The sequence below is a fragment of the Protomyctophum parallelum genome (assembly GCF_964188405.1).
Source record: "Protomyctophum parallelum genome assembly, chromosome: 4".
In the NCBI taxonomy this organism is placed as follows: Eukaryota; Metazoa; Chordata; class Actinopteri; order Myctophiformes; family Myctophidae; genus Protomyctophum; species Protomyctophum parallelum.
Genome location: NC_139700.1, coordinates 7,801,826 through 7,825,979, shown reverse-complemented (window position 1 = coordinate 7,825,979; position 24,154 = coordinate 7,801,826). Strand labels below are relative to the sequence as shown.

Sequence of the window (24,154 nt, the reverse complement as noted above, 5' to 3'; positions counted from 1 at the left end):
CCCCCCCCCTCCCATCCCAATGCCGAACTCAAAAGAAGTCTAGTGGTTGACCAGGCCCTGCAACATCATCACTAGGCGCCGCGCCCTCTTGATGAGCGGGGCTGGCTGGTCCTGTTGTAGGAAGGCAAACAGTTTCGGTCTGGCCTGGGACAACACTGCCGCCATATGGTCTCTGGTCAGAGGGTCACTGTGGTCGAGGTTCATCACAGCATCGTCCAAGTAGCTGGGCAGAGAAGGGCAAAAAAAAGAGAGACGTCATCTTCCAAGGTTTTTAGGTTTGATAAGAAGTAATGCAAGCTACCGACTTTGCTAGGGATCGGTGCACTGCGGTTGGAACAACCTGGCCAGAAAGCAGGGGGGGGAATAAAGTTACAAATGGCCTCCTCCTGGACCACATAATCTGGTACTGTGGAAAACCAATTGTTTTAAGAGTCAGGCGGCACACCAGAGACAATTATCTTGACAGAAATAACAATTAACGTGCAGTTGCACTTTGCGGGGTGCTCAAGATGGAATCTCTCCCCCACTGCTTTGTCATAAATGTATCCCGTTCCCCCCACAAGCCAATATGAACCTCATTACTACAGTTTTAAGATAGACAGCTGGTGTGTCAGGTCGTTCTGGTGCTACGTTCATTTACATTTTACTCTTTCAAATCTAAAGGGCCATTTGCCTCCCTCTGTACAATCTACCTATTCCCTATCCAATATCACTGCCTGCAGCCACCCCCACCTGCCCATCTCCTGTAGTTGGCATAGGGCCATTTTCTCACACGCACACACACACACACATGCATGCATGCACGCACGCACGCACAGGCTATCACGTCCCTGTAACACTGCCAACATGCTCTTTGAAGAGACATTTAATGCCCTTGTCCACCAAGCCAGAGGAGAGATATTGATACGCCTAGACCTTTTAAAACTTATACCTTGGAGATAAGTTGGCTACACATTATTCACCTTTGCTCTTCTGTCTACAGTGCTTTCCTCAGGTCCTTTGAAAAACACCCCACTAAAGTATCAGCTGCACAACTCAAGATTATTAAGAAATATTACATGAAAGGGTGTTCTTTAGTTTTGCAATGACAGTGATGCCATCAGGGACAAGGTGCCTGTGAAAAAAGTGCACAGGGCAGATATGACAAATAACTGAAATATACTTTATAGTATAAAAATGGCGGAAATAGCTGATCTACAAGATTACAACACGTCACAAAGTGAAACGTAAACTTGTAGATCTGCTATTCATGCTTTTTTTTTATGTATGAGGATTATGCAATAATAATTGCTGTGGCCTTTCGTTTTCACTGAGAAGGCCACTTCTAAACTGCTGATTCAGAGCAGGCAGGTTGATCCTCCACGGATGAATTAAATCAAAGCATGGACATCATGTACTCTGAACATTCACATACACCCTTCTCATACATCCATCTCTCCTCTCTCCAGATGGTGCATGGAGGGTAGGTAACAGAGGGCCAGTATGAGCAGCAGCCTACAGTTTGAACTCACAACAGCAGGTTGACAACCGATAAGAGCCTTGGGCTACTCTGTAAAGGAACTTGAAATGGTTTATAGGCTGTGTTGGTGGTGTACGGGAGGGATCAGAGTAATTGGCCAGGATTCACAGGACAAAATCTGAGATCCAGATGATCACATTTAGAGGGGGAGAAAGGCACGATGAGCTGAGAACAGACGAAGCACAGCAACGGCGAGAAGAGAGAAGGGAGGACATTATACTGCCATTCAGAGTGGCAAGCATGCTCCCCAAACGGCCATCGTAGCGGGGGCTACAGACGTAATGGGGGTGATGGGGTCAGCAGTTTAGCACCGCTGAACACTGAGGGGAAGAGGCATAATGGAGGATCCAATAAAGATGAGATGGGGAGAAAAGGTGTTGCTAAAGATGGGCTTTGATACTGATGAAGGGCAGGGCGGCACGGAGACATGACCGCAGATATTAACCCATTCTGACCTGAGATCAGATTCATACGAGGTTTCCGCCGGACACACACTGGTCTGATGAACCCATTCTGACCTGAGATCAGATTCTAAAAATGTCAGTCGTTCTTTGATTTTTTTCAAAAATAGCAGACCTACAAGCTCGTATCGCGCCACTCGGTGGCGCGATATGAGCTTGTAGATCTGCTATTTTTAAATAGCTAAAGCATAACATGATGCCAACACTAAAATGGGTGCCCGGTCAGAATGGGTTAAAAAGTGTGTGTGTGTGTGTACGTGCAATGAAACACCTGCATTGCACGCACTTCTTCCACTGAAATAATTTCAAAACAGTATTATGAAGATGCTAATTTGAATCCCATGCTTTTCAACGACAACCCATCAAACCACTTGTCGTTAGCTGAATCGACCGATGTTGCTGCAGTGCCATTTTTTTGCTGCAACAAATGCGGGCATTACTTCAAAGCTCACTGCAGTAGGATGGCTCAAACCACTTTTATTAAAAGTATTACCGTATAACAATAACCCTGCAAGACATGTTGAAGAAATATAATGCCTTACTGTGGAGCAGAGAACTCTCCCCCAAGGGAAGGCAATTTTCCCAAAGCAGTTCTACTGATTGGACAACAAAACTAATACATATCTTGAGTGGCTTTGTAGTGGACTTACCCGCACAAAATACAAATCTTCAGATATTATGTGTGCCTCCTGTATATTTATGCGACTTTAGAGAAAATTGTGCTGGGAATCAGAGTACGCTAGTGAGTCAGAGAACATTTCAGTGAAGTGGACACAGAGGAATTGTAATACCGTACGTATAAACTTGTTTTTCCAACCAAACTTTGCTTCTTCTGTTGATACCGGTGATGTTGCAGTTTAAAATGTAATGGGTCCATATTTCCTTTACTCATTCTCTTTGATCTCCAAGGGTTATATAAGTATAGCTACATTCATGCATGTTCAAATTGTCTGAAAATTAAACAAAATTAGCCGTTCGCCAAGTCCCACCCAAGCCTGTTCTTGGCCAATACCACGTTAGCGACGGTTACCAAGTAAGGATCCTGGTCAAGCTTTCAATGCGGGCAAAATGGTTAAGCGGTGTCAATAAATATATTTGCTGTAGGTTTATCACATCAGGAAAACTCATGCCGTTTTATTTTCGTCTTTTGATAGATTTATAAACTATTTTGGTTGGAGATATACTGAAGCGATACTGCGGCGTTCCCAACTCTCGTGGGGACATCTTGTGAGGTTTAGTTTGTAAACAAGTCGCCACGCCAGCTGCAGCCTCACAGACTAGCAGTCCCAGACAGACACTTCAGGAGACAAGTCTCTTCTAAAGTGTCTCCCTCCCTGTATGTTTTCAGCGACAAGAGGGCGACATCAAATACGTTCGTTTAAATCCAACGTCATTCCAATAATACTCTTCAGGAGTGGGTGTACAGATTTGGACCAATCAGATCGTTTTTTACTCAACGCAAACAGAAGTGATTCGGTCGGCGTAGGCATACCTACCGGATCTTCTTTCTACACAAATTAGTCAAAACAAGACGACGTTGACATTTTTTTATTAAAAAACAAACTCGAATGAGTTTTCCTGATGTGATAACCTGTCAGAATCAGCTTTTGTTGTGTTCGCTTATGTGCTAAAAGAGTGACTTTGAGAGCTGTTTCCCCGTTACAATGGTAAGTCAATCGGAGTCTATTTTTATTTACTATTAAACTGCACAACAGAGCGAAAGAATTCATGGAATGGACTAGTTTGCTCATAACAAGGTAAGAAAACAAACCCTCTTTCTGAGGTTCACACATGCTACAGCAAATGTATTTATTGACACCACCGGCGCTTAACCATTTTGACCCGCATTGAAAGCTTGACCAGGATCCTTACTTAGTAACCATCGCTAACGTGGTATTGGCCAAGAACGGGCTTGTGTGGGACTTGGCGAACAGCTAATTGGCCTCATTTGAAACTTTAAATGTGTGTGTGTGTGTGTGTGTGCGCGCGCGCGCTCTCTATCCAAAATGATCATTTACACTTCACAGAGATAAATAGGAACTAAAGAAGAACAGCTGTATGTGGAAGGGGGAAGATAATGTAAACGGAACAGAGATATTTGTAGATATCCTTTTAGATGTTTGTGACAGTATTTATTGCTCTGGTGTTTTCTTTTTACAGAGTGGGTCAGAATTTGTGTCAGAATGTCAGAATTTGAGTGCGTGGCTTGATTTGGTGCGCGGCTCGCTGCATGCAGAAAGAGCGAGGCGGCAGACATTAACTCTCTGGAGAGTAATCCTGTAAGCGGACTCACATTGATGTTGTGTGGGAATGTCCCTCTGTGGGACTCCTGCTTTACCCTACTATCCTACTACCCTACTTTGGTCAGACATAGCATTGGTTAGACATAGCATTGGTTAGACATAGCATTGGTTAGACATAGCATTGGTCCGACTGGATTAAGGTTGGTGAGGAGCGTGTTAAGACAACCGGATTAAGGTTGGTGAGGGGCGCGTTAAAACAACCGGATTAAGGTTGGTGAGGGGCGTGTTAAGACAACCGGATTAAGGTTGGTGAGGGGTGCGTAAGGGTTGGGAGAGGGTTAAGGTTAGGTTTGCTGGGAGGTTAGGGTTAGGGTGAGGGTTTGAGATATCGGACCGAATGAGCAAGAAAAGGTCAGTAAAAGACATGTTTAAACCACTGTCCACTATCAATGACGTCTGACCATCAAATATTCACCTGCTGCTTCTGCCAAATGGAAAACAAAACAAAAAAAGTAGTGTAGTGGAAAAACCCCATAAATGGAATTGCGTCACCAGGCAGGTACCCAAATGCTTACAATTGTATTCTAATAGAATCTGGCTAGAGGGAGAAAGCATGAGAGAGAGAACGGTTTAATTGTGTGTGCTCGCGCGGTGCTTCTCACCTTATCTTCAGCTCTGAGCGTGTGGCGAGGTTGGATGAAAGCTGCTGGATGAGAGACAGCAGCACGGGTTGAGATAGGGGACACGGGTGCTGACCAAACACCTGCTGGGAGTCGATGGTCTCGCACACATATAGTACCAGGTTCAGGTCCGTAGCTGAGAGAGCCTGGGAGAGAGCATGGGAGCAAGCAATTAGTATGATACAGGTGAACCCCACAGAACCACTGAAGGAACTATATTCTTACCCCACAGAACCACTGAAGGAACTATATTCTTACCTCACAGAACCACTGAAGGAACTATATTCTTACCCCACAGAACCACTGAAGGAACTATATTCTTACCCCACAGAACCACTGAAGGAACTATATTCTTACCCCACAGAACCACTGAAGGAACTATATTCTTACCCCACAGAACCACTGAAGGAACTATATTCTTACCCCACAGAACCACTGAAGGAACTATATTCTTACTGCACATCGACAAGTGTAAAAGGAAAAGGGAGGATGTTTGAGAGTTGCAATGGGGTGAAAATAAAACTTTGACAGCGATGAAGTAGTGATCAAATGTCACTTGTGCCAAAAGAGCGTTAATGGAAAAAGAGAGAAGAAATATAAATCGTATGAATGAAAAGTCTGCTGTATGTTGCAGTAGCAGATTGTCTCGTTGTATTCATCCATTGTTTGTGACTGACTGCTGTGAGTGTGCACACAAAATAATCGAGATGGTGTTTGACATGGCCTTGGTGAGTACTTGGCTTGCAAGATTGTGGCAGTATCTGTGTGTTTGTCCATGTGGAGTACCGTTTGGAAAGCTTGGTTGAGCTGTCCTTGCTGTAGCAGTTGCAGGATGTTAGCTTGCTGTGTCTGGTAGTCCACGTGTGCTGTGGGGACAGGCGTGCTGGCCGCCGACCTCATGGCCTGCATGATGCTAGAGGTGACCACGGCCTGCTGATCTTTCATGGCCAGAGTCACCTCGCCTTTAACGATACGCTGCACGTGACTTAGAATAGACTCCTGCAGACTGGGGAGGAGAGAGAGATGGAAATGTGTAGGAGACAGGGAGAGAAGGGAAAGTTAGTCATGTCATACTTGCTCAATTGGTTTACGGGTAACATTTGTTGTCACAACCCTACTGTATCTCATACATACATACATGATGGCAAGTTTCAAAATAACGATTATGTTATGTTATTATGAGTGATATTGCTACAACAATGTCATCAGGTCAACTTAAAATATTTTTCCTTTTGACCACTTGAACAGTCTATACTTGGAAAACTGGACCCAAATGGCACTTAGTCTACCGGTACTATTTTTTTCAGTTTTAAACCAAATTCCTTTGCTAAAAAAAAGCCGATCACAACGCATCATGGCACGTTCTGAACTAGTAGGGATGCTAAAGGTTCAAGTGGTTAACCATTATGAATTACAGTCGAGTTTATTTTGAGATGGTCTCTAAAAGATCCAAATGTGGGATTGTGGGTACTAATAAAAAAAAGCCATATCCTTTCAAATACACACAAGATACATTTATGAACATTTACTCCAGATTATACAACAGGTCGTTTCGAGGTTGGTTGAAACAGCCTTCTAGCCGTGGTTCAAACGAGCACCACTCCACACCTAATCAAAACAAAGAATTCAGCTGCTCTGTTCTCCCAGAGCACAGCAAACTAGGTGGCTAGGCTAGCTAGTTTATTGGGACATTTTTGGTCGTAGTGACTACATCCGTCATTAAAATAATGTTTTTTCAGCGATTTTCTTAGTTTTAAGGGCAACTGTTGTAATTGCAATATTACACTCGAGGGTGTGGTTTAACATGATTATTGTCACTTCAGTGATGCTTGCGGAACTCGACTATGTCTCGTTCATGACCGCATCACTGTCGTGGCAATAATCACGTTAAACCACACCCTCTCGTGTAATATTGCTTAAGCAAATGTTAACATTTGAAGATGTTAAAACTCTTTACAGAGTAAGTTTGGTCAGTTTCTACCTTCTCTCTGCTCCGGCCCTGACAAAATCTATAAAACTAGGCTGTGGAATTAATTGCAGAGGGAACAAGAGGCTCAATCGAATTTGTGTTCTTACATTAGCCCAAGGATTAAGCTTTCCTTGTTTCTCCTCTCCGATCCATTACACACCTGCTCAATAAGCAGTGACTTCCGCCCAGGACTGCTGGCATATGCAACTGCAGCTATGCATATTTGATATTCCAAACGTGCGATTGGGTTATCAATCAATGTTATGAGAGCAATTACTGTGGGGGCTATCAATCAACTTTTAGCCAACGGATTTTGTGGTGGGACACCTCTTTAGCAAAAGATCAAATAAGGACTGCTCACAATATTCTGTTTCATTACCAAAATTTACAGTGGACAATTACGTTTTCTTTTTTAACTTTAAATAAAGCAACATGTGATCAAATAAAACGGGTGTTTGCGACACAATGGACATATTCAGAATAAGTACAGCAAGGCATCATATTGTGGGAACTATGGGAACATTAATTATGTGTGAAAAGCAAAATAGCAGATTTAAAACTCCAGTAGTAACGGCTACAATCAATCAACTTGATCATTAAATATCCCAGTATAAATGTAGTGAGATCAATGTGTGCAGGCAGGTCAGATACATACTTTCCCACCATCATCTGGAGCTGATGCTGGACCTCTGCCCGGACGCTGGACGTGATGCTATTGGCCAGCTGATCGGTGGAGTTCTGGAAGTTGTCCAGCATCTGCTGGAGCTGGCCAATCATGGGGTCCCGTGCCTCCTGCTCTCTCTGCTTCCTGTTCTTAACGTGGGCCTCCAGTTGTTGAATATCTATGAATTAAATTATGGTTTTAGTTTGTAATATCATATCATATGCATGGCATGATGTGCTCCAATGGGTAGCTGTATTGTAGTCTACCCCACCGGGCAGCCAATACATACAGTACGTCTCTCCATCCGACACAAACTAGCACATCCAGTTGTCAGACTGCATTGGCAGAGGTGGATTTCAGCAGAAAACACGTCGCAGACTAAGGCCTCTTTTAGACGGTGACCATCTCCAGATAAAACTTCAAAGTCCCGTTGCGTTCTCATTTTTTATTGAGCCTTTACACGAGAACGCACACTTTATGAAAACGCTATAAAGTCGCTAGGTGGCGGTAACGGGCTGCCAAATAGACCAGTCACGTACAAGAAGAAGAACCCCTTCACGCAACCCAGAGCATGCAGGCAGAGCGCGCCACGGGATGGTTATATATTTTATAATACATTAGGCTACATAAACGCTGCTGCCGCCGCCATCTATGTATGGCTCTGCATTAATGTAATAAACATATGCGCTGTGAGCCAACGTGAGCCATGATGTCATAAGTTTTGCGGATTCACCGTTTTGCCCGTTTACACGGAGAAGGGATAAAACGGCGTTCTCAAAGATTTCCACTCGGGGAGGTAGTTTCACTTTGTTGCGTTTTCACCTCCTGAAAACACTGTTCTCGTCTAAATGGACCACAGCAAACGATACTTTATTTTGCCGTTTTCTATTAACACCATCCTTGTGTAAAGACTACCTTAGTTTATCAAATCCATAATGACCAAGGCAGGGCTCGAAATAGCGACCATTTTGGTCGCAAATGCGCCTGAATTTTGCAATCTAAAAATATATTTGGGAGCACCAGTGCCACTACAAATAATTACTGTGGTGCGCCTGGCTACAACGATCGTTTGTAGAAAAATGGGCACTCTGAGCTCTCTGACATCCAACTCCACTGTACTGCCAGTGCTCCTGTCTGCTAGCTGCACTAGCACTTCATGCTAACAAACCAACGTGTGAAGTGTGTAGTGTTCTACTCTTTGACACAACGGTACGGGACAACATTGAGCGCTGCATCGCTCACATTCCAGAGCGCCTCGGCTCGCAACTTCACCATGTGTCAGAAAGTACATTATTTCAAGCGTTCAGATTCAGAAAAGACCGGAGCGAATGTAAAAGAGGAGGCGGACCGGCTGTGTGTGTGTGTGTGTGTGTGCGTGCGTGCGTGCGCGCATGCAAGAGAGAGAGGGAATGAGAGAGAGAGGGAGGGAGAGAGAATAGCAGACTTGTAAGTGTTTCTACATAGCATAGCAGCAGTATAATTGATACTTTTACTTAAGTAAAACATTAGAGTAATTTTTCCACCACTGATTAGAAGTATAGGCATATAGCTATAAATACCATGTTTTACATCGAAATTATTATTATTATTATTATAAATTCTAATTATATGATCTAAATGGGCTATGAAGGTGAAAAACACAAAACAAAGAAAAAGAAAAAAGGTGATGTGACTGGCCGGAATCAGTGTAGACTAGAGGGTTCTCATCTGGAGATGATTGATGCCTCAGTCTCTTTGAAGAGATGGATGGATGAGGGACAGAAAGTCTGGACACTACATTTTAAATTCTGGCATGCATTTTTATACTTTATAGTCATTTTATGTCATTTGTAAACCACACGTTATAATATTGTTTTTATGAATGTAAAAAATCGATTACATATTGGTGCTCCTTAGATTATGGTGGGTGCTCCTAATTTTTTTCTGGTGCTCCTTCATTTTGAAATTGGTAGCACAAGCGCTACCAAGTAAAAAAGTTAATTTCGAGCCCTGCAAGGCCTTGCCTGTGTTTTCATGAAATATCTTTTAATTCGATTTTCAGATAATTATGTCATTGCATCATCGGAATTCAAGGTCTGTTTAAAGTGTTTATTGCACTTCAAATTAAACAAAACAACGTGATGGAGTCGTCTAGAGGGAAAGTGGCAGGTCAAGACGCTATGAGAGCATAATGACCAAGGTATGCCTGTATTTTCTTGAAATATATTTTAATTTGATTTTCAGATAATTATGTCATCAGAAGTCAAGGTCTGTTTATTGCTGTCAAATTAAAACGCAATAATGTGATGGAGTTGTCTAGACAGGGAAAGTGGCAGGTCAAGAACCTATGCAAGAAACCTCAATTTGCTTTTGCAAGAATGCAAGTGCCTGTAAACCTAGAGGCCCCACAGAAAACCATGAAAAAATACTGACTGTCACTTGCCCTGTCCATGCCATGGTGAAAAAGAAAGTACACATATTGTTCCAGTGAACAATTAAGTCTTATCCTGCACTCACATTGGCAGAAACAAGCAAGCAAGCAACACAGTGGCCATTCATTTCCGATAGCACTCACCAGAAACTGCCCACATAATGGTTTGAGCCTTAATCACCACTATCTACCACAATGTCCTGAGGTGGTGGGGGTGTACAGAAAATACACAGGGGAGCTAAAAAATCACCAACTATTTTATGTTCTAGGTCCTTTAAGACTGAAGGAACTACTCATCCCATACATACACCATTCTGCATGCTCTTCCTAATGCTTGTAATGTAAATATTGTGGCTGAGATTTTAGTGTTTTACGACGATGATGTACGTTCGTCTCTCTACAATCTAGTGTAGCAGAAATTCACGTGGAGGACGATAACATTTGCGCAGTAACGCAAGCTCCAACAATCCGAGATGACTTTGCTTAACACTAGATTGATTGCATATACAGACGTTGTGGCTTCTACAGGAACATAAAACATCGTTTACCACATCACTCTACCTTCGGTCCTTCGGCACATCACAGTTGAGCTCCATGATAGCTGGGCTACACTAAGCGACATGGAACGCTGCGCTTTCCTTCGCTTGAGTTATGAAAGGAATGTAAACATAAGGGCTACTAAAAGCCTGCATCCTTCATTTTCTTTCAGCCTCCACTGATAAAAAGACGGATGTCTTTTTATCTGTGCATGTTTCATACTCTTGCCAACGAGCCAGTTAAGTCTGACAATTAACAGAATGAAATGTCTTACACTCTTGCGTGCCCTGCTTGAAGCTGTCGTTGATCTGCTGGAACATATTTTGACATCCCCTCTCAAAAACGGGTAGTACAATGTTCTGGAAGGCGTCCTTATAGGCTGCCTGGATGGGGCCCTGCAAGGCCTCGGCCGCCGCTCGTCCAATCGCATCTGTGGTGTTCTGGAGAATGATGAAGGAAGGGGCAAGAAGAGTTTAGGGAAAATAGTTTATTAACCAAGTAAATGGTTGGTTAGTTAAGTTTATTAACCCATTTTGACCCGAGATCAGATTCTAAAAATGTCTTCTACATCCTGACAGTTTTCTGAAAAAGCTATGTTTCTATGTCGGTCGTTCTTCGATTTTTCAAAAATAGCAGACCTACAAGCTCGTAGCGTGCCACTCGGTGGCACGCTATGAGCTTGTAGATCTGCTATTTTTCAATAGCTAAAGCATAACATAATGCTAACACCAAAAGGGGTTCCCACTTCCCACCCAAAATGGGTTAACCAAGTAATTGGTTAGTTAGTAAGTTTATTAACCAAGTAATAACAAAGTTATTGGTTACGACTTTGCTATTGAACAATCAATGGAGGAACACAATACAGAAACTTGTTGAAAAACGTGTGCGTGCGTGAGACAACTCACCTTAGATTTAACAACCTTGCTGACGTTGTCCTTGAGGGCCGCCTCCACGGCTGTCATTTTAGCAGCGATGGTGCTGCTCATCTGGCCCGTCACCGGCTCCAGGCTCTTTGAGATGGCTACATGAGACACAGAGACACAATCTATCATTTTATCTGCCATGGTTTCCCTAAAAATTGTTTTATCAGAAGTGTGTGTGTGTAATCCAATTCAATTGATTGCCGTTAACTGGTCGTTGCACTTTGTTACATCAGTGCTGCGCTTCTTTCTTTTATCACAGATGCAATCTGTGATTCATAGTTACCGAAAGAATGCATCTCAATAAATTAGAATATCGTAGAAAAGTAAATTTTCTTCCCTAATATAATTAAAAATGTAAAATCTTCTTATTTTCTAGATTAATTGCACATAAAGTGAAATATTTAAAACCTTTTTTTTGTTTTAATCTTCTGGCATACAGCTCATGAAAATCTAATCTAAAAAATATTAGAATAATTTATGAGAAAACATTTATAATACAGAAATGTCAGCCATCTGAAAAGTATGATAATTGATGCACTCAATACATGGTCTGGGCTACTTTTAAACAAATTATTTCATCAATGGGGCGTGGCATGGAGGTGATAAGCCTGTGGCACTGTTGAGGTCTTATGGAAGGCCAAATTTGCTTTGATAGCAGCTTTAAACTCATTTGTATTGTTGAATGTAGTGTCTCGCAACTTCCTCTTGACAATACAACCTAGATTCTTTGTGGGGTTCAGGTCAGGCCAGTTGGCTGGTCAGTTAAGCACAATAATACCATGGTCAGTACACCAGTTACTAGTAGTTTTGGCTCTGTGGGCAGGTGCCAAGTGCTGCTGGACAAGGAAATCAGTATATCCATAAAGCTTGTCAACATACGGAAGCACACAGTGCTGTAAAATATTATAATAGATGGTTGTGTAGAGCTGTATACTCTATGCAGAAAAGTTGCTTGCCAAAAAGATGGGTCAACTAGTTGCGCGACTCAGTCGCACAGTATAAACAAACTAATATATGTTTTGGGCTTTACATCTCATCCATGACCCATATCCAAGTTTGGGTCATGGATATTTGGGTCAATTGGGTCCGGGCGGTGTTTACAGCCCTTTGGTGGGACTCTATTTTAATGATGCCACGTCGTGCACATTGCTCAACAACTAAACTACAGGTCACTGTCACAATGGCCCATTGATATGCATCTAGGCCGCGTTCCCGATTTTACTACCCAGATTCGCGCCAGTAAGGGGAGGGGCACCCTGGGCGCGTTCCTGTGTGTCTGGATGTTCCGGGGACCCCCCGGAGACCCCCACACGGAGTTGCACCACACATTTGACTTGATAGCTACTTTCAAAATAACCAGCTCAACAAGATCTACCCACAAAAAATATATATACATTACATCCCATTGCTGAAAAGACAAATGCACTTGGAATGGGAAATAGAGTAGGGGAAAAGGAATGTGAATACAACTTTGTAACGCTACTGATGTTTGTGGGCAACACTCTTGAAAACGAAGTATTGTATTGTATTGTGGGTTTGAGCTGACAGGCCCTTTTTGATGTCAAGTCACCTTAATTCAAGTGGCAGATGCCAAAGATATATTTGTATTATATATATATATATTTTTTTTTACGGGCATATCATGTGATCTACTTACACAGCCTTTGTGATCTACTGGTAGATCACACAAAGCCACAGGTGAACATGTACTATATTACTAACCCTACCCCAAACCTAAACATAACCACAAGCATGTCACAACGCATGTGGGTGAACATGTACTGTATGTCGGACATTACCATTACTAACCCTACCCCAAACCTAAACCTAACTGCAAGCATGTCGGGGGGGGACGTGTCGGACTGTGTGCGTGTGTGAGCATGCATGTGCGCGTGGTCTCCTTACTCTGTGGAACCGTCCTCTTCATTTCGTCTCTCAGTATTTTGTCCATTTTGTTGGTCAGGCAAGAGCCAAGGGTGTGGCCGAGCTGCTGGCTGAGGTGCTCATGCAGTTGCTGCTGGCGGCCCTGGCTCTCTGCTAGCACGCGCTCCAGTCTGTGCTCTGAGGGCGCCGCACGTTAAGGACTACAACATTATAGACGTCATCATGGAATAAAGCTAAATAAAATATCATGACTGAACCACTTTGTCCCAAACTGTGATTAGTTTCCCAAATGAAATAATTAACACACAATGTAAGATGACAATGTTTAGGCATTACCATTATCATTCTAAAACCTATGGTGCTGCTATTCTACATACAGCCGACCAGTTGAAGAAATCACAGATCCGAGGCTTTAGTTTAAACCTTCGCTTTTGTGAAATAGAGGGTATGCACATGCATAAAGTGAATGGCAAATCGAGTGGCAAATTTAGTGACAAAGTGAGTTTAAGGTCGTTTAATCAAATTCTGTTTGGATGTATGGGCTGTCAAGGCCAGAAAGTAGTTCTTTGCCACTCAGTAGGCGTTCCTGCATAACTTCATTCTTTCCACATTTCTTTTAACACATGGAGAAAATGTCAGCCATGAACCAACGCTATGAAAGGTGCAGGACATTCCAGGTTTTTTCAGGGACAACTAATTATTTTATACTAGTTTGTGTGAAACAGACTACAAGTTTCTCAGAATGAAGGCGGTATTTCCAGCCGTCTTACCAAATTGACAGCAGGACTATATTTCAGTATGCATATTATAGTACATAACATACATACATAATGCATTTTGTGTATACATTTTGTGTATACATTCTTTACAATTAATGCTTACGATGAGGGGCAAAGTATAGTAGTAGTTTCTCCCTTTCGATCAACCTCTTGTTTATTATTAAAACATATTACAGTAGATACTAGATAGCACTGCATTTTATTTGTGATTATAGAATAACCTATAGAAAAAACGTAAATGAGGTTTCAGTTGAATATACTAGCTTTCTACTACCACACTCCACTCTCCATGGTTGATATAAAAGCTCATAAACACACACAAAGCCTTGGGTTCAGATGCAAACCTCTCTAAAATTGCACTTAAAGATCTGCTCGCAAGACTGCTAAAAATGTGCACTTAGTGAACACAAAAGATGACGAAGGACTCTTGTCCATTTGCGAATTTCTTTGCACAAGGACATATGGTCTGGCAGTGTTTTACAAAGATACTGGGCCATATTTGCCGGGTGCATTCTATGCCTTTGAGTTCAGGCAGTGTAGTCAAGGACAGGTTCACCCTTAAGGGCCTTGCAAAAGGAGAGCGATAAAATGTGCCTATAGTTCATTTTCAATGAGACCTGCGTTCTTGCTCTGAGAAGTCACGGTGCGACAACGCAAGCGTATTACGTGCATACGCCCGCAACTCACCAGACCTGGAATCAGTTTAGCTTTTTTTTTACGCTTGCGTTGTTGCGCCCCACTTCAACAGACCTGGAGGAGACCTGTGTTGATCCAGACCCTCTTCAACAGACCTGGAGGAGACCTGTGTTGATCCAGACCCTCTTCAACAGACCTGGAGGAGACCTGCGTTGATCCAGACCCTCTTCAACAGACCTGGAGGAGACCTGCGTTGATCCAGACCCTCTTTAACAGACCTGGAGGAGACCTGCGTTGATCCAGACCCTCTTCAACAGACCTGGAGGAGACCTGCGTTGATCCAGACCCTCTTCAACAGACCTGGAGGAGACCTGTGTTGATCCAGACCCTCTTCAACAGACCTGGAGGAGACCTGCGTTGATCCAGACCCTCTTCAACAGACCTGGAGGAGACCTGTGTTGATCCAGACCCTCTTCAACAGACCTGGAGGAGACCTGTGTTGATCCAGACCCTCTTCAACAGACCTGGAGGAGACCTACGTTGATCCAGGTAAAAACGCCTGCGTTCCTCGCTTCACGTTTGCAAGGCCCTTTATACTTCCTGCTCAAGAAAATTGGAACTAAATAAGACACCAAATTGAGTCCAAGCAGTATGTATGGCGGTGCAAACTCGCTACACGTGTGGCTCATGATTTCATCAAAGGATCAGATAAAAATTAACAAATTATTGAACACGAATATGCAATTCTGTGCAAAGCAACACTTGTAGATCTGCTATTTCACTAGTTTTGGGTCTCTCTTTTGGGTGGGTCGTGTGCAGAAAAGGATACGATCTTGTTCCTGGTGGCTGACCAGGACATGCTCTACTCGGGCCATGATTGAGCTCTGCATGACATCCATATGACCGCGCAGCTCCACTAGCTCCCTCTGCTGGCCACGTAAGAGCACCAGCAGCTCCTCCTGAATCTCGGTGTTCATCTGTGGAGAGACGGAGCATTAACGATAGAACAGAGGAGAAGGGACATTATCTCAAATCAGGTGGAAACTGGAAACCTTGCAAGTCCAAAACCAAAACTTTTCACCGGGTAATCTCTCAAGATAAATTCGGCTAAAGGCCTATGAACTCAGATTCTGCTAACTTCTGTCGGTGCTACTTTCTTAAACATGAAATGTTGTTAGTAAGAATAAACACAGGATGGAGTGGACTAAAAAAAGGGCAGGACCAAACCCGAGTTCCTGTTTAACACAACCGATGCCGCCAGGATCTTTCAAAATAAAGGTGCTAGAGTGCAAGAAGATATGGCAGATTTTACTCTTAAAGGTCCAAAACGTAACATTTGTGTTCATTGTGGTCTGCAAAGTTGAAATCTGCTAACTTGCTTAACTCGATCAGACTTTAGCCAATCAGAACTATTCAGTTGGTAAATTAAACGTGTCAAATCCGGTCAAGACGAGAGCAAAGCCACTTCTCGCCAAGTGCTTCAGTCAAAATATTGTTCAGGCTTTACTTGAAATGAAAGCCAAGATAGCAATTAGCAGAGCGTGAATAGAGATAGGAAACCCTGAGTAGAGAGGGAGGGAAGACAAGCTAGACATGACAAGAGATGGATTCAAACTGGGGCGGGCCCTGGTGACTCACAGGGATCATATGGCTTATATCAACTCGCTGAGCGACCCCTAATCAAAACTAATTATGTTGCCCGCTGCCGGGCACAATCGATTCACAGTGGATGTTTTCCAGATTAAATATCTTGTAGGGAAAACTGAGCCGACGAGAGTTGGGTTAACTATGCAATGGTACAATCCTCCAACAAAATAGAAAATAACTAAATATATATATATATATATTACAACTTACCTGATTAGAGTGGGAGTGGGAGTCTACCTGTCTGGACTGAGAGTGAGCGGACTCTCTAAGGAGACAGAAACAAGACAACACTCAAAACAATGAATGGGAAAAGATGTCGACAAACAATTCCTGGCAAAAGATCACAACTTATGAGTGTTCACTCACTATTAACACGGAGTCCGCCAGAAACGAGGAACACGAAGGTTTAAATGAGTACCCTAGCCCGCCAAACCCGAGATTCTCGGGTTTGTATCGTTTAATAAATGTTTTGATCGTAATGCTAGCTGATGTTGCTACCCGCATCAACACAGTGGGACACTGTGGCCGCGGCCATTTTGAACATGTGCGCGCATCCACTTCCAGTCTAAGCCCACCATTCACAGCTCTGTATCTCAGAAACGACATTGAGGGGGCCGTTTCTGGTGAATACAAGGGTTTTCAACGGGCTGTAGCAGGCGGGCTGACACTCGCGGTCGCCTTTTTCCACCACCGACCGACACAACATCACCCGGGCATGAGATGAGACCACACATAGCAGTTTGTCATTGTATCATGCGATTACGGATATTTCAAAGTAAGTGTTATGCGCGATATAACCTTGGCAATACGCTATCGAGGGATGAATTAATTGAGTTAAGTGAAAAGAACCCACCTGGAAACTGGGCAATTAGAAAATTATAATGGGAAATGTGTTAATTGTGTGCCTGTGGGTCTCATTTGAGCTGCTAATGGGCAATGCACAGTTGCACACATACATCGTCATTAAAAATATATGTTAAAGGAGAAAAAGCCTATCTGTTCACCCATCCTCTTTCTTGCTCTTCCTCTTCAGTTTGGGCGAGCCTCGCGGTGAGGTCTTCCAGTCCTTAACAGGGAGTCTGTGAGACGAACGTGCACCGCAGTTCCCAGAGGACGATGCAAGGCTGGCTACCTCGTCATCATGGTCACTGGAGAAAACACACACAAACACACACACACACACGTGTGAAGTCATGGTGCACAAATCATCAGGGACCTAATGACTTGAAACTGATTCAGAAGGCTATGATGTAGGATTATTTTTGTTTGTTCATCCCCAGAAAATGTATCCAAATACTGCGGTAGGTATTTTTATTCGAAGAGAAATGTTGGAGTCACTCAATGTGACAACCGAGGTGAAGTTGAAAAGGTGAGGTGGTACGTTGTATATAAGAGCGGCCAACCTTAACTTGTGAGCATTGACAGTCCTGGCATCATTACACTAACCAGGATCATGCGATGGCCTTTCTTTTTGATTTGTCTACACTGCACCCTAGTGTTAAAGATTAGTAAATGACAACAGAAGGCAACAAATAAGCGCTTCCAGATATAAAACATTAAATCTTTGAGGTGTTACCTCTGCTCTGCACTGGCATCCTGACTGTCATTCTGTGTGAGCTGATAAGAACGCCTGTGGTAGGGTGAGCTCATGTGTCTGTCCTTCAGCTCCTCTCTGGAACTACATAAACACAGGATCAGATAGAAATAATTAGATATTAAAGTAATCCAACACAATAAGTAATATTTTATTGTATAAATAACTAGAGGTTTGGGTCAATATGCGGCCCTCACATCTAGAGTTTGGCCCTCTCACCACCGATCTGACCGATATGTCTGAGTCAGTGTCAGGGCTTTGTCAGAGTGCCCGTTGTACCCGTCTGTCGGTGTCCCTTTTGTGCCCATATGTGGAGCTCTCTGTATCTGTCTGTCTGTCTGTCTACCCGTGTCCCTTTTATGCCCATGTATGGTCATTGTCTCTTGCATGCCCATACATGGAGATTCCTGGTGTCAGTTATGCTATATATATATTAGCATGCCCTGTGGCTCTGCACAACCATTCATATACTGTATGCCTATATACTGTATGGGCGTTAACAGGTTTATACGTATCTGTCTGAGTCAGAGTGACATTGCAGTGGTCCGCCAGCCGGACAACGTTCTCAAATCGGCCTCATGGTGGCGCTGTAACAAGACGCTTGCTACACGTTTTGGCCTACAACTCTCGAACAATGGGTCGGACGATGCCGAGACCTGTGCTCAAGAGTTAAAATAACACGGAGGATTTTACTGTGTAGATGAGATGGTGCCAGTGAAGTGTGTGTGTGTGTGTGTGCGCGTGCGTGGCCTCACCAATCTCCTAATCCGTTGTCTCTCAGGCTGTTCCTGGTTTCTCTAGTGATATCAGGCGCTGCCGGCCAAGCCGTGAGGCCGCCCACGTCAGAGACTCCGCCCCCTGCCGCCGCACCACCGTCCTGTGACAGGGCGTTCTCCAGCAGAGAAGGAGTGTGGCTGCTCAGTCTGGGCTCAGACTCTCCTCCTCCTCCTCCTCCTCCTCCCACAGACACGGATCCTCCACCCAGCTCCAGGGACAGGTTGGACAACAAGCTGGGAGTGAGGGTGACAATGTTACGTTGTGCAATCATACTGGAGCTCATACTGCATGATTCTGATGGTTCCATTTATAGTAAATACCGAGTGGTAATAATATGGAGCATTATACTAGAACTAGACAAATCATATTATATTTTTGTGAGGAAGGTCGAAAGACCGAAACGTTGCATATTGTGGACATTAAACGGGGGGCTCTTGAACCGGCAGTGCGCGGGTCTCCCTCCTTCTCCTACGTGTCTGCAGTCTGCTGCTTTGACGCAGATGCACCTGCTCTTATTAGTCTAGTGTCGAGTGTGCGGAAGTCTCTCCTCAATAAGACTCAAAAGCTTGAAATTGTCGGTGCAACCACACTTTTGTGGCAATTTCCCAGAATTGCGCCTTCATTATTGTAATACATTCCCTGACAAATACATTCCCAAACAAACAAGACAAATTACATCCGTGTAAAAAATAGAGCTGTCCCGATACTGTATCGGGAAAAGTATCGGATCGGCCCTTATTTGTCATATCGGGTCATATCGGTGAATATGCCAGTCTAACCACAGATCCGACACAGGGGTAAGGGGTTGACACTATGGCAGGTAAATAAAATGTTGGGGCATGTGGAGTTTGCTTTGGAGTTGCCCAAACTGCAAGTGCACATTTGAGTGAGGAGTCTGCTATAAACACAACACGAGATATATAGCTAGATAGATATATAGCTAGATAGATATATAGCTAGAGAGCTATAAACAAAACATGAGATCACGACACTAGTATCGGTAAACACAGAAATGTAGGTATCGGGATCAGATCGGAAGCGAAAAAAGTGTATCGGGACATCCCTAGTAAAAGTCCTCTATGTTGTTCATATTACCTGCTGTTATTCACTCCCCGTGGCGAGGACAGGAGGTGCAGAGCAGAGGCAGCAGAGGCCATGCTGTCCGTTTGGAGTGACGGCAGAAGCAGGGGCTCTGCGTTCGAGACCAGCCCTCCTCGCTGGAGCTGCAACGTCTGGGAGGCAATCATCTCTGGCATGTCCTGGGACATGGCCGTGGAGGCCGAGGAGATGACATCGGGAGATCGTGCCCTGGTCGGGGAAGCCTGTGTTGGCAGAAGGGGGGGATCCAGTACTTGAGAACCATCGAGGGACTGAAGGGAGAGAGGGCTACTGGGAGAGGCCAAAGCCTGGGGGGTGAGAGCAGATACAAGAGGAAGGAGGATAAGACAGCTTAGAGGTAACAACTAGGTATATAACAATTATAGATTTTGATGGTAAGAGTGTAGTCTGAGAAATAATCAGTTTTATGTATACAACCAAACAGGTTGCTTCCTTAATGGTTACATCCCTTTGATAGGCTTTGATTCAAACCTACTAATGGTTTGATCTTTATTTACACAAATGTGCCAATTGCCTGAGAGTATTCATGTGTGCATACTGCATAGTAGAGAGAAATGCAGTGTCTAATAGGAGGCAAGCGGGCAAAAATGTGAGTATTGGAGTGTGAAAGTTATATTATTGTAATTTGGCTAGTCGAGAGAGAGAGAGAGAGAGAGAGAGAGATTGTGTTGCTTTATATATACTTGCATGTGCCAAATCGCCAATGTTGTAAGCTTGTAATCAGCTGTATTTGCAACCAAGTATCAATCGGGCTTGTGTGTGTGTGTGTGTGTGTGTGTGTGTGTGTGTGTGTGAGAGTGTGTGTGTGTGTGTGTGTGTCCTACTGGCAGGTTGTCCAGTCCAGGTAGCAGTATAGCTGCGTTTCTGGGGCTGCTGGTGGAGGCGGAGAGAGTTAGACTACTGCTGCTGTTATTGTTAGGGCTCAGGCTCACATCGTCTACAACTCTGCAAACACAGGAAATATATTTGTTGTCCTCTAAGGCAATACATAAAAAAGTATAGATACAAACATTACAATCAGGAAAACATCAACATCTCATTAATCGGGGATGTTACACTGTCACATCCCAGATGAATGGTACCTCACCAACTTATAGAAACCCTGGTGCATTGTATTTCCAGCTGAAATACTTTTAATTGCCTCAGAATATCAATCTCCATATTGCAGTGCTCACGTACAGTACATGGTGTGTGTGTGGATAGGTGACCGTCTACTACTGAATTATTAAAACGACAACGTCACCATTCTTAGCTGAACTATGCTGAATAGTTCAGCTAGTACTGAACTAGTAAAGGCTTTGTAAAGGCTGCTAACCTGTTGGTTGAGTCCGAGTTGCTGCTCATGGCTGTAACGATGGTCAGACTGCTGGCACTGCTTCCAGGAGAGGCAGGAACCTGGAGGGACACAACCAGCACTGCTCTGTTGTTTCTGGACTTGGTTGGTTGGTTGCTTTAATGGCATTGATTGATTGCTTTACAGTCGTCTGTACATGCAGGCATAGGTTGTATAAATAAACATTTGGATTGGCCAAGGACAAGACAGAATACCCAACAGACAAGTGAAACACATTTTTGAGTGGTGCTAAGCAGTAGCCACTCCTATACGCATGTGTCCGTAATCTCCGTATGTGTGTGTGTGTGCTATGTATGTATGTGCTATGTATGTATGTATGTCCGAGCACGGACAGCTGAAGCACCTCGCTAATACAACTGGATGGCACTGTTGAGCAGCTACGGAGTAGCACAATACAGTATGGAGTAGTACAGTACAGTACGGATACGGAGTAGCACAGTACAGTACGGAGTAGCACAGTATCAGTACAACAGTATAATACAATAAAATACAGTATAGTATAGTACCGTACAGTACAATACGGGGTAGTACAGTACAATTGGATCTGCTTTTTAGTTACTCTGATCAAGCGCAGTAGTCCCAACCATAGGGACTCTGAATCCCATTATGTCGCATATGCCACTTCATTTCTTAAGGTGCGAGTTCAAATATAACGGTACAAGTCGCACCGGTGCTACTTATTGCTTTCACCCCCCGCCTCAACCATGAGCCACGGGCATTAGTGCTATAATAAAATATTACTTTCTTCTGGCTCATTCCGCAGAGTCTCGCCTCTCTCTCTCTCTCTAAGATTTCAGCAACAATCAGCCGTGCACTAGTTTCCCTGGAGCGCGCAGTGCACTCAGCACGCATTTTACAACTGGATGATGATGCTCGGCTTTGCTCGCTCTGAATCCACGGAGACAGCAGACACAGAACATGTCCCCAAACACTGAGGTAAACTTGTTGTTTGATTCAACATCAAGTGCCACCGAAAAATAGCTTCCAATAGCTTGTTATTTTGTGTCGAGTAGCGCCGTGTGCAGGCTAGATACATGATCGCATCGGCCAACAAAATACATCTCCCACGTGAAACCTGGTATATTCTTTGTCGTATTGCATGCTGAAAATAGCAGATTTACAAGCTCACAACACGTCGTGTCCACCACACATTGTGAGCTTGTAGATCAGCTATTTTCAGCACAGACGTTCAGAAACCTTTCCCTTCACAATAAAAGCACATCAGCTTTCACATGTTGGGGCTTCATTCCATATAAAGACAGAAGCAATTAAAGTGGGCAAGGATTACGAATTCGGTGGCATTGCACATAGCAAAAGGGTGCAGGAAGAGTGGGCACGTAAACATTGTGGGCACCACAGAGGTTGTATAAAAGGTAGGTGGCTAGCGCACAATCCAGTTCCTGTCTGGTGCTGGAATAAGGCAAGTACAGTGAAGAGAGGAGAGTCCGCACACAGGTTTGCTCCAAGGTGTTTGCTTTTTTCACAGAGGTTGAACATGCGATGCCCATGCAGAAGGTAAGGGGTGTGTCTCATATTGCCAAATGATAATAATGATATGGAAAAATGCACTATAGGTTAATTATAATCATTTCCTATAGAAAATGTTAATTTAATGTTAATTAAATGCCATCATGCCCAGGTGGCTTATAAAAACACACGTGTGGACGTGTGTGTGTGTGTGTGTGTGTGTGTGTGTGTGTGTGTGTGTGAGAGAGAGAGAGATGTGTTATGTGCTTAATTTAGCCAAGAAAACCTTTGCTAGCCTTGGTGATAAGGTCATGTATTAATACCACGCTATTAGGTGACAAATAGTGTTTGGCTATTAGGTGACGAATGAAAACCAAATGTGCTTTTGCTAACGCTCAATTCACCTATAGCTAAGACCCGGTCTCTCCCACTTAGACACTTTCCAGCCGGGCTCATTCAGTCCAATGTAAATATCATGGATTTTACACATTAAATACTAGTTCATTTTTGGAACCAGACCTTCAAAATCTCTTCCAAATCCGGGCATGCCATATGCACTGGAAAGATATGCGCGTGTAATTTATTTTTTAACCCATTTTGGGCGGGAACCTCTTTTGGTGTATGTTATGCTTTAGCTATTTTTTGAAAAATCGAAGAACCACTGACTGATCCTAAAGGAAAACTATTGGTGGAGAGGTTTGTCTAACCTAGCTGTGATTGGACCATAGCAGTTTGGGGAGGGGCTTAGCTATAGGTAAATTGTTTGAGAGCACTTATAGAAAACCAAATGAGAGCAGAAGCAGGTGTGGGTGTGGGTTCCTACCGAAGCGCTCGGCGTCATGAAGGCATCTGGGGTCATCAGCTTGGGCATCGCCGCTGCTCCCGAGGCAGACAGGAAGTCAGCGGGAGCGGGAAGCGGTGGAATCTTCATCAGATCATTCTCTGAGCCGTTGGCGGACTCCTTGTCAGAGCTCTGGTCTGTCAGGTGATCTGAGAAGCCTGCTGCAGGCAGGCAGGCAGACAGACAGACAGACAGAGGTAGCGCTAAGGATTAGAGAGGTTGACAGACTGGCTGCTGATTGGTAGAGTGCTGATTCAGAACCTGCTGGATAAATCTAGGTGAAGGAGGAGCAATGTCCTGTCTGTCCACCAACTGATTGCAGTGTACGTGAGAAATTCTCTTAGACCCTAGCCTTTTAGTTTAGTTTATTAGTTTAGTTTATTTGCACAATAAAAACAGTACAAAAAGGTAACATCAATAGAAGTGTGAAGTGTGTGCAGGTGAGAAAAGAAACCCAGGGAGGGCTTATATTGCTTGCAGAACTGCAGCGTAGCCCAGAGTATAATGGCTAATGAGTGTGGTTATATGCTTTGAAGTAGTAGGCAAGATTATTTGGCCCGATATCATTTAGAGGTATAAATAAAGTGTTTATTATAGCGCTGGATCAGGCCCTAAATCAAAATCAGTCGCAGGAACATTTGTTTGAGTTT

General features: G+C 43.6%; 1 protein-coding gene across 5 annotated transcripts in view; it reads right to left on the bottom strand.

The window, feature by feature from the left end:
- Positions 1-21: 21 nt before the first annotated feature.
- edc4 (enhancer of mRNA decapping 4) overlaps positions 22-24,154 on the bottom strand; it is a 43,029-nt gene continuing 18,896 nt past the window's right edge. For 2 of the 5 annotated variants that reach the window (XM_083762366.1, XM_083762367.1), the window contains 16 exons: positions 23,487-23,665; positions 21,158-21,237; positions 20,667-20,787; positions 19,819-20,129; positions 18,702-18,956; positions 17,929-18,030; positions 17,357-17,500; positions 16,563-16,617; positions 15,535-15,682; positions 13,312-13,467; positions 11,389-11,504; positions 10,758-10,923; positions 7,528-7,714; positions 5,690-5,909; positions 4,886-5,049; positions 22-223 (listed from right to left, as the gene is read on the bottom strand). In XM_083762366.1, the coding sequence (XP_083618492.1) occupies positions 40-223; positions 4,886-5,049; positions 5,690-5,909; positions 7,528-7,714; positions 10,758-10,923; positions 11,389-11,504; positions 13,312-13,467; positions 15,535-15,682; positions 16,563-16,617; positions 17,357-17,500; positions 17,929-18,030; positions 18,702-18,956; positions 19,819-20,129; positions 20,667-20,787; positions 21,158-21,237; positions 23,487-23,665 (2,588 nt within the window). In that variant the 3' untranslated portion in view covers positions 22-39. The remainder of the gene's footprint in view (positions 224-4,885; positions 5,050-5,689; positions 5,910-7,527; positions 7,715-10,757; positions 10,924-11,388; positions 11,505-13,311; positions 13,468-15,534; positions 15,683-16,562; positions 16,618-17,356; positions 17,501-17,928; positions 18,031-18,701; positions 18,957-19,818; positions 20,130-20,666; positions 20,788-21,157; positions 21,238-23,486; positions 23,666-24,154) is intronic. The other 3 variants (XM_083762368.1, XM_083762369.1, XM_083762370.1) reach the window with 3 other exon arrangements.